Raw genomic sequence first — 10,966 nt, forward strand, 5'->3', positions numbered from 1 at the left:
GGAATACTAAAGGACTTAACATTGCTCATTCTGGGAACAACCTTTCCCTAAACTTTACATCCTCAGTATAAACAATGCATATTCCTCGTTTTCTATCTCATTTACTCTTCGGATGTTTATATACCACCTTCTAATCTCCTATTTAAATTAACTATGACCATTTTATAACTGTTCAACATTGTATCATGTCTTAAATTACCTCTCCCAATATATTTATGAAGTCATCACTTCCACTCTCATCCAGTTTTTCTTGCTTTCTTTCCAAACCTTGTTGAGAAAGAGAACTGAAGATAGCAAAACACAGAGCCAAGGAAAGCGAGAGCAGGAAAAGGAAACTGTGGTCCTGTGATCGGGACATTGTTTTGGGAGTTGGGTGACTGAGAACCTGAGCTGCAGAACCTGGGTGTCCAGATCTCCCAGGACTGCTTTTGCATTTTACAGTAAACAGAGAACCAATAAAATGTCTGTACATACAGGAAACCCTATTTACACTTGAGGGAAAAACCCAATCAAATCTGCAACAGTGATCAAACACTGGGACAGGTTAACCTGAGAGGTGGTAGAGTCTCCATCCTTGGAGATACTCAAAATCCATCTAGACATACTCTTCAGCAACATGCTTTAGTTGACCCTGCTCTGTGCCATGTGATTGAAACAGCAGTGTCTCCAGAGATCCTTTCCAACCTCAGCAATTCTATGTTGCTGCAGTTGTGAACAACTTTACGCAGGAAAACTGACACTACCACCCATACTCAGACCTTGACATTGTATGAAGTTGAAAGCCTGTTGTTTTGCAGTATAAAACAGTAACAATCAGCGCCATTTCATCTTCTATGGAGTTTAATTTCCCACTTGAGTGGGAAATACAATAACTGTTAGAGCAGTTTTGCCTACAAGCCTTTGACTGGGAACCCACATCTCCATTAGGTCAGTGAACGGTACCTGTTGTTGAATCACACCTTTAAGGTGGTTCTCTTGCATCTGTGACTATAATACCTTATATTTGGAAATAACAGAGGAATGAGAGAGTTTCTCTCAGAAGCAGGATAAAGATAGCAGCTTCCTGCATTCCTAACATGGACTTACCCACCTAACAAGGACAGGAAGAAGACCATAAGCTACACCAACATTTTGAGCAAAGCTCAACCTAGTGGACAGACTCTCACCAATGCTTATCCAGCCTGTAGGTTTGAGCCAGTAAGCAGATTTGTCGTCCAAATCCCTAAAAAGCCAAAGGGTTTTATGTCCTGTAAAGTTAACATTAGATGAACTGGAATTCCAAGAATTTCAGGAGGTGCTCAAAAACAAATGTAGCAGTTAATTAAATTCTGGGTTTAGCCATAGTTATTAAATCTAGACCCAGGAGCTGTAGTTCAGGCACCCATCTTTTAAAGTAGAGTGATGAAATCATTTCGCTTATGACTGTGTATCAAGGATGGTAGAAATGTAAAGATTTTATAAAAATATTTATTCAGTAAAAACAAAACTTTTAGAAACCAAGTCCTAGTCTGACTGAGCAGAATTAAATGTGCATTGAAATGTGCAGATCATTACATGACAAGTCATTTGGTGTACTAAATTATCCTGCCAGAACAACAGCTGAGGAAACATGTTTTTTTAGTCTTGTTCATTTACTTTGTTTAATTCCATGGAATTTGGCTCCTGGAAAAGGTTTACAAAATTAATTGATACATTTAATAAAATTGCCCTTTCCACCAGCACTGCGTGCATAGACTGTGACTCCAGATGTAACAGAACAATCAAATATTAATATAATTTCTTACATTTTTTTCTCTTTACAAATTAGCATTATAGCGATCTCTGTTCTGAAAGTCTTTATAAGCACGTTTTGCATCTGTTTTACTGTGCGGGATTCTTCCAAAAGGTTCCAGATCATTGAAGCAGGCATCAAAAACTTCATCCACAGCTTTCTCTGCCGTTTCTTTGCTAACTTTTCTAACAGCCAAAATGGAACGAATTGCTCTGTCTCGTACACAAGTCTAAAGTGGAAATAAGATAAAGAAAAATTTGTCATTATTAGTATAAATAATTTTTTTCCAGATTTTGTCAAGTATGAACTCCTACTAGATACGGAATAATTCTGTATCGCAGAAGAGTCAAATAATTTAGAGCCTGTAATAAGCACTAAAGTCCATTTTTGTGTTAACTATGTGTTTTAGTTTTCTATGTGCAAATAAACCGTCAGATAAGTAAAAGACATTCCTTAGAACAGGAATTAAAATACAGTTTGGGATCTGCTGTAGGTATCAAGTATTTGTATAACTTGACTTGGAAACAAGAGAAAATATGTCAGAAACAAACAGACATAAATAAGTTTGTAGTTTTCCAACTGAAATGCTATAAAACATTAAAGAATGCTATAAAATGTTAAAGAATGACCCCTCTACTGGCCTTCATTCTGATGCCTCCTTTATGGCAACTTTTGCTTACACAGTTTGTCTTTTAAAAGATAAAAAAAGATGTAAACACCCCCAACTACAAGGTAAATGCCACTCTAACATGAGCAACTACTTCGGACTCAATCTGTAGTCTTCATTACTATTAACAAAAATTAATTCCTGTAAGACAACACACATAGTTATTTAAAACCCCTGTCATTCCCCTCTCTCTAGTTTTCAAAGACCTTTTAGAGTCTTACCTGATTACAGTGGGTGAGGTATTCTCACTACATTTCCTGCAAACCCTGGTTTTTGTTTGGTTCTTATTAACCATACATTTTCATTGGTAATGCTCTACAATATGACTAAGTAGACAGGAATTTCATGTCAACAAAAATAACAAGGTGGAAAAAAAATTTAACAGGAAGCATTAAAGGTTATTAAAGGTTAATTAAGAAAAAGCAGCAAGTCCATGATATCTACTTATTTCTCTGATGTTTTCAGCTATGAAAGTGTAGAAGGCTGAGATCACGTAGGTAAGGATGGATCACAACAAATCAGTAGACTTTAACATCTACAGTCTTTACCTGATGGTGTCCTTTTAATCCAAATTTAAACCTGGTTATTTCATTCATCAGTGTACAGTCTCCACTGAGATTAGCAGCTCGAATCTGTTGAGAAAAAAAACCCACAGAATCAGAGAAACACATGTACATGTAAAATCATAAAAACTGTAACTACATTTTTTTTCTTCAATATCTTTCTGGTGTGTGTTGGTAGAGACTATTCCCAGGGCCACTTCTACTTATTAAGTACATATTACCCTTTATATTCACCCTCTCAGCATCAATGAACTGCAAAGTATTACTATATAAGCTGTAAATTTCTCCAGGGACCAAGTCTCACATATTGCCAAAGCTTAAATGAATGAGCAAAAGTTCCTATAGCTGCAATACTGCTTTTCTGGGTAACCCACCTGCTTTAGGAAAAGCCACATTTAAATGAATCTGTGTGTTTTGGCTCATTAACTGTCTTGTCCCATGCATTGTAATTTCTTTTGTCTGTCAACTGTTCCACACCCTACCCCTTCAATTAGGAAATAAAACTAAAATTATATTTCCTGTAATTAAGTATTAAAGTGAGCATAAATGCATGGAAAATATGAAATGCAAGAATTAAAAACTTGACAATACAAACTGTAAAGACCATATAATAAAATATCAAAAGACCCGAAGCAAGCGAATAATCTCAACAAGAGCAGGAACAAGCACAAGCACAAGCACAATCTTGTTTTACGCACGTTCTCTAATTTTATGATTCAGGCTCACATGCTTTCTTCTGCACTGTGTAAATGCTTAGACAAGAAAAAAAGGTAGATGATACTTAATAATTCTGAATTAGTGTATTCGGTTTATGAGGCAAGATATTTGTAGCGGGGGACCTGTTGGGATGGCTTCTGTGAGATGAGACACAGGGCTGCCCCCATGCTGGACAGAAGCAATTTCAGTTGGCTCTAAATCAGACCGCTGCTGGTCAAAGACAAGCTCATCAGCAGTGCCGGTGGTACCTCTGTGATGACACATTTAAGAAAGTATACTACATGGCAGCTGTGAGAAAGAGGAATTAGAAAATGTGAGAGAAACAGCCCCATCAACACTAAGATCAGTGAGAAAGGAGAGGGAGGGTGAGCTCCAGGTACCAGAGCACGCTGCCACCTGTGGAGAAGACCATGGTGACACAAGTTGTCTCTCTGCAACCCATGAAGGAACACAGGGAGCAGATATCCACACTGCAGTGCAAGAAGGACCCCACACCAGAGCAGAAGGACATGCCCTGAAGGAAGCTGCATCCCATGGAGAGCCCACGCAGGAGCAGGTTTTCTGGCAGGAACTGTGGCCTGTGGGGGACTGACACTGCAGCAGTCTGTTCCTGGACTGTACGCTGTGGAAAAGACCTAAGCAGGAGCAGGTCTTGGAAGAATAGCAGCCCATGGGAAAGACCCACGTTGGAGCAGTTTATGAAGGACTGTATGCTGTGAGAGAGCTTTAAACTAGATTTGAAGGGGGGAAGGGACAAAATTGGAACTCCCAGAAATAAGCCCCAGGGTAGATTACGCTGTTGTGCCAGCGATGACCCGCACCCTTCCATCTCAGTGGAGGCAAGGGATGGAGACATGCAGCACAACAAAGATGCAAGGCATATGGATGGATCAGTAACCGTGGTAACACCTGTGAAAGCTCAGGCTGGACTGAGCACCTCTAAATGCAAAAAGTGCTGGGGGCATCAGTCCCTCTGAAGTGCATCTATACCAATGCACACAGCATGGGTAACAAACAGGAGGAGCTTGAAGCCATGATGCAACAGGAAAATTATGATGTAGTGGATATCTCAGAAACATGGTGGGATGTCTCCCATGACTGGAGTGTGCCAAGTGGTGGCTCTTTAGGAGGGATAGACAAGGAAGGAGAGGAGGTGGGGTGGTGCTGTATGTTAGAGACTGTTATGATTACTCTGAGTACAAGTGTAGTGGAGACAATAGTGGAGTGTCTTTGCGTTAGAATCAGGGGGAAGGCCAACAGGGCAGATGCCATCGTGGGAGTCTATTATAGGCCACCCAACCAGGACAGAGAGGTGGATGAAATATTCTATAGACACTTAGGAGAAATCTCACAATTGCTTGCTCCTGTTCTTGTGGGAGACTTTAACTACCCAGACATCTGCTGGAGATACAACACAGCAGAGTGGGACCAGTCCCAGAGATTCCTGGAATGTGTGGGAGATAACTTCCTGATGCAGCTGGTGAGTGAATCAACCACAGAAGGTGCCCTGCTGGACATCCTCTTTGTGAATAGAAAGACTGGTGGATGACGTACTGGTTGTAGGCCAACTAGGGCACAGTAATCAAGAAATAATAGAGTTCTGTGTTCTTAGAGAGGCCAGGAGAGGGGGCAGCAGAACTGCCATACTGGACTTCCAAAGGGCTGACTTTCACTTGTTTAGTCACCTGCTTGACAGGATCCCTTGGGAGACAGTCCTGAAGGGTATGTGGGTCCAGGAAGGCTGGACACTCTTTAAGAAAGAAGTCTTAATGGCACAGGAGCAGGTGGTCCCCAGGTGCTGTAAGAGAAGCCAGTGGCAGAGAAGACCACCCTGGCTGAACAGGGAGCTTTGGCTTGAACTCAGGGAGTAAAGGAGAGTTTACAGCCTTTGGAAGAAGGGCCTAGCCACTCACAATGATTACAAAGATGCTGTGAGGCTATGCAGACCAGGGAGAGCCTCCATCCCCTACTAGACGCAGGAGGAAACATGGTAATGAGTGATGAGAAAAAGGCTGAGGTGCTTAATTACTTCTTTGCCTCAGTCTTTAATAACAAGACCAGTTGTACTGAAGGAATCCAGCCTCCTTATCCAGAAGACAGAGACTGGGAGAACAAGCCCAGGAGGAGACAGTCAGTAACCTACTGCATCACACAGACATACACAAGTCTATGGGACCAGATGGGATACACCCGAGGGTGCTGAAGGAGCTGGCTGGGGTGCTCGTCAAGCCGCTTTCCATCACTTACCAGCAGTCCTGGATGACCAGGAAGGTTCCGACAGACTGGAAATTGGCCAATGTGACACCCATATATAAGAAGGGCTGGAAAGATGGCCCAGGAAATTACAGGCTTGTCAGCTGGACTTCAGTGCCCGGGAAGCTGATGTAGCAGCTCATCCTGACTACCATCACACAACACATATGGGAGAACCAGATGATAAGGCTCAGTCAGCATGGCTTTATGAAAGGCAGGTTCTGCTTGATAAACCCCATCTCCTTCTACAACAGGGTGACCTGCTTATTGGATGAGGGAAAGGCTGTAGATGTTGTCTACCTTGAATTTAGCAAGGCCTTTGACACCGTTTCCACAGCATTCTCCTGGAGAAACTGCCTGCTCATGGCTTGGATGGGCACACGCTTTGTTGGGTAAAAAACTGTCTGGATGGCCGGGCCCAGAGAGTTGTGGTGAACGGAGCTAAATCCAGTCCTGGCTAGTCATGAGTGGTGTCCCCCAGGGCTCGGTTTTGGGGCCACTCCTGTTTAACATCTTTACTGATGATCTAGATGAGGGGATCGAGTGCACCCTCAGTCAGTTTGCAGAGGACACCCAGTTGGGTGGGAGTGTTGATCTGCTCGAGGGGAGGGAGGCTCTGCAGAGAGACCTGGACAGGCTGGAGCCATGGGCTGAGGCCAACTGGGGGAGTTTCCATAAGGCCAAATGCCGGGGGCTGCCCTTGGGCCACAACAACCCCCAGCAGCGCTACAGGCTTGGGGAGGAGTGGCTGGAGAGCTGCCAGTCAGAGAGGGAACTGGGGTGTTGATTGATAGCCGGCTGAACAGGAGCCAGCAGTGTGCCCAGGGGGCCAAGAAGGCCAATGGCATCCTGGCTTGTGTCAGCAATAGCGTGGCCAGCAGGGACAGGGAAGGGATCTGACCCCTGTCCTCGGCACTGGTGAGGCCGCCCCTCGATTCCTGTGTTCAGTTTTGGGCCCCTCACTACAAAAAGGACATTGAATGACTCGAGCGTGTCCAGAGAAGGGCAACGAAGCTGGTGCAGGGTCTGGAGCACAGGTCGTACGGGGAGCGGCTGAGGGAACTGGGGGTGTTTAGTCTGAAGAAGAGGAGGCTGAGGGGAGACCTCATCGCCCTCTACAGCTCCCTGAAAGGAGGGTGCAGAGAGCTGGGGATGAGTCTCTTTAACCAAGTAACAAGCTATAGGACAAGAGGTAATGGCCTCAAGTTGTGCCAGGGAAGGTTTATACTAGGTATTAGGAAGTATTTCTTTACAGAATGGGATTTTAGGCATTGGGATGGGCTGCCCAGGGCAGTGGTGGTCCCCTGGAGGTGTTGAAGAGCTGGGTTGACATAGTGCTTAGGTATATGGTGTAGTTGAGAATAGTCAGTGTTAAATTAATGGTCGGACTAGATGTTCTTCAAGGTCTTTCCCAACCTAGATGATTCTGTGATTCCGTGGGAAGGACCCCATGCTGGAGCAGGGCAACAGCATCAGGAAGAAGGAGCAGCAGAGAGAATTGTTATGAACTGACCACAGCCCCCATTCCCCTGTGACACACGGGGGAGAAGGAAACAGAAGAGTCAGGAATGAAGAAGTTAAACCTGGAAAGATGGGGAGGCAGGTGGAAGGTATTTCAGTTTTATTTCTCAGTATCCTACTCTATCATTAATTGGCAATAAGTTAAATAAATTTTCCCCAAGTTGATTGTTTCTTACCCATGATGGTAACTGGTGAGTGACATCCAATGTCCTTATCTTTTATTCATGAGCTTTTTAATGTTATTTTTCTCCCCTGTCCTACTGAAGAAGGGGAGTTGGAGAATGGCTTGATGAGGGCCTGGCGGCCAGTCAAAGTCAGCCCCCCACAGTTATACAGAATGGATTTACTGATGCCACATGAAGTTACTTCATAAAATTTTATCTCTAATAAGATAAAGATAATCATAGAATCGTTTGGATTGGAAGGGACCTTAGTTCCAACGCCCCTGCCATGGGCAGGGACACCTTCCACTAGACCAGGTTGCTTAAAGCCCCGTCCAACCTGGCCTTGAACAGTGCCAGGGAGGGGGCAGCCACAACTTCTCTGGGCAACCTGCTCCAGTGTCTCACCACACTCACAATAAAGAATTTCTTCCTTATCTCTAATCTAAATCTACCCTCTTTCAGTTTAAAACTGTTACCCCTCACCCCTTCACTACACTCCCTGATAAAGAACCCCTCCCCATCTTTCCTGTAGGCCTCCTTTAAGTACTGGAAGACTGCTATAATGTCTTCCTGGAGTCTTCTCTTCTCTAGGCTGAACAACCCCAAGTCTCTCAGCCTGTCCTCATAAGGGAGCTGCTCCAGCCCCCTGATCATCTTCATGGCCTCCTCTGGACCCACTCAAGCAGGTCCGTGTCCTTCTTATGTTGGGGGCCCCAGAGCTGGACACAATACTCCAGGTGGGGTCTCACAAGAGTGGAGTAGAGGGAGAGAATCACCTCCCTTGAGCTGCTGGCTAGTTTTCTTGATGCAGTGCAGGGTATGTTTGGCTTTCTGGGCTGCGACAATGCACACATTGCTGGCTCATAGTCAGTTTTCCACCCACTAATATCCCCAGGCCATTCTCCACAGGGCTGCTCTCAATCCAGTCATCTCTCTGACTCCATTTGTGTTGCCTCAACCCATGTACAGGCCCTTGCACTTGGCCTTGCTGAACTACATGAGGCCTGCACAGGCCCAATTCTCAAGCCTGTCCAGGTCCCTCTGGATGGCATCCCTTCCCTCCAGTGTGTTGACTGCACCACACAGCTTGATGTCGTTGGCAAACTTGCTAAGGGTGCACTCAATACCACTGTCTGTCTCTCCAACAGAGATGTTAAACAGCACTGGTCCCAACACCAACCCCTGAGGAATGCCACTCATCAGTGCTGCACTTGGAGATTAGAGACTGCGACTCTCTTCCGCAGCAAATATGAACTCAATTAATGAATTAAAATTAATTTTTATGAAATCTGATTTGTTCTGTACCAAACTCACCCTTTTGTTTCTCTCACATACTCTTTTTAGGTGAAACTTGTGCTCATCTTAAGTCTGGAATCAAATATGTTCTTATTTAAAAAATTCAAACAAACTAACAAAACCTAAAATAAAGTCACTATAACATTTTTGCATCACTTTATGTATTTTTTAAAAAAGTTAAAAAGCCACCCAACTCACACAGTCACAAGAATGTACTTTTATAATATTAATCATATTGGTAAGCTTTTTGTGTCATCAAATCATACAGATAACATCAGAAATCAACTAAATGCATGTGAATACACACAAGTCGTGTACACAAGATGAACCCTTACTACCCTGTGCTCAGTTTAATTTTACCTCCTAATGCATCAATTTTTACGGCCTTTCAAGCATCAAATTCCTACATCCTTTGAAATAGTCACAGAGTCATAACTAAAATGTATTATTAGCAATACAATAATTAATAAAAAAATGTTATAGGAAAAGGCAAGTTTGCTCTTAACCGAAAAAATCTGAACAAAAAGAAGGTTACCATACTACTGTGACAACTAACCAACATACAGAGATCTGCAAGGGAGAAGAACTCTTTAAGCATTTGATTAATGTGTGAATGCATTTTCATCTCTAACTACTCTAATTTGTTAATAACCACTTCTTGTTATAGTAACACTCACAGTGATCGCATTCTACTCAGTATGACACTGACTTATGAAAATTTGTGAAAACTAAGTATTTATTGTCTGAGTGAAACTGTTTTGGTTGATCTGACAGAAAAGACAAAATGTATTAACAAGATTCAACCAAATGAAGTCTGTGTAACAGCATGCCTATTTAAACATGAAGCATCCCTAATAACCAGCAGTAATTAATGTGATGACAACTTCAGAAGCATTTTAACTTACCTCTGAACATGCTAAGTGTTTGACATTTTTAAACCAGTCAACATGTGCACGGCAGTGATCAAATGCATGAATCAATTCATGTGTGACCACCCGGTTCATATGGGATTGTTGGCGAATGTTGTTCTGACACAGAACAATCTGTAGAAGAAAAGATAGAGATAGTGTTTTCACCAAGTTTCAGCATCTCCCTTACTTGTTAGAGACCCAGCACACATCACCTACACTGTTTAGACTCTTCACATCAGTGCTTTTCAACATTAACAACCTCATCATTCTGCACTGTATGAGCTCCAATACCATGGAACATCTTTCATTTATCTTGTTTTCATCACTAACTTGGGTATCAACATTAGTCGTTTTAATCCTAGTAACAAAGCACTAAAAAAAATTGTAGTCCTTTCAAAGAGGACAATGTCTAGTGCCTACCTGAGATGTGGCAGAATCAAAACCTCCACTGACACAGCCATCACAGTTTTCACAAGCAAAGTGCCGGTCATTGAAGACAGTGCTGCAAGGCCCAAACAAGCAAAGTTACAGGGAAGAATTTGAAAAAGACCAGTATCTCCATATAACGGTGATGTTACTACACAGAACAAGATGAATTAGTTTACATACCAACCAGACTGCTTCATAGCCTCAAGAAGAAGTTGAGCATATGGATCTAGAAAAACATTGCTGCAATCAATTTTTCTAGATAAAAATTTTGAAAGTCATCTATAATCAAAATACAAAGACAAGAAAAAAAAAAGCACTACACAGGTAAACTCATACTTTGCAGTGTTTAACCCTAATGCAATGCATCTGTTTGCACTGCATCTGTTACACCTTGGGCTATATAAAGGGATACAGAAACAAGAGACAAGGCTATTCAGGAATCAAGTTGTTTCTGACATTATCTTATTAGTAGTAAACATACACAGAGTGGCCTGTAGTGACCATTGTTTTCAGTAACATTCACAGCCATCATTACATGGTGAAAAGGACACAAATGAACCAGAAATCGATGAACCCTCTTCAAATTTGCAAGAGAAAAAAAGTGGAGATGGATCATCTGACAAAAAAAAAAAAAAAAAAAAAAAAAAAAAAAAAAAAAAAAAAAAAAAAAAAAA

At 42.4% G+C, this 10,966-nt stretch overlaps 1 protein-coding gene across 1 annotated transcript; it reads right to left on the minus strand.

The window, feature by feature from the left end:
* Positions 1-1,618: 1,618 nt before the first annotated feature.
* Positions 1,619-10,917, minus strand: ATP23 (ATP23 metallopeptidase and ATP synthase assembly factor homolog). The gene is made up of 5 exons (XM_026864351.1): positions 10,473-10,917; positions 10,284-10,365; positions 9,858-9,995; positions 2,987-3,070; positions 1,619-2,000 (listed from the first exon to the last, which is right to left on the minus strand). Exons 1-5 carry the CDS (start codon positions 10,487-10,489, stop codon positions 1,797-1,799), a joined length of 525 nt encoding a protein of 174 aa, XP_026720152.1. The 5' UTR covers positions 10,490-10,917; the 3' UTR covers positions 1,619-1,796.
* Between the last annotated feature and the right edge of the window lie 49 nt (positions 10,918-10,966).

This window comes from Athene cunicularia (assembly GCF_003259725.1).
Source record: "Athene cunicularia isolate RWA chromosome 1 unlocalized genomic scaffold, athCun1 chr1_part2, whole genome shotgun sequence".
NCBI lineage: Eukaryota > Metazoa > Chordata > Aves > Strigiformes > Strigidae > Athene > Athene cunicularia.

What these genes read in the sequence shown, in the direction of transcription:
- ATP23 (XM_026864351.1), bottom strand. An exon ending in TTGATTCTGCCACATCTCAG is followed by an intron (nt 9,996 to 10,283) that starts GTAGGCACTAGA and finishes TTTCTTCTACAG; the next exon opens with ATTGTTCTGTGTCAGAACAA. An exon ending in GATTAAAAGGACACCATCAG is followed by an intron (nt 2,001 to 2,986) that starts GTAAAGACTGTA and finishes TTTCCACTTTAG; the next exon opens with ACTTGTGTACGAGACAGAGC.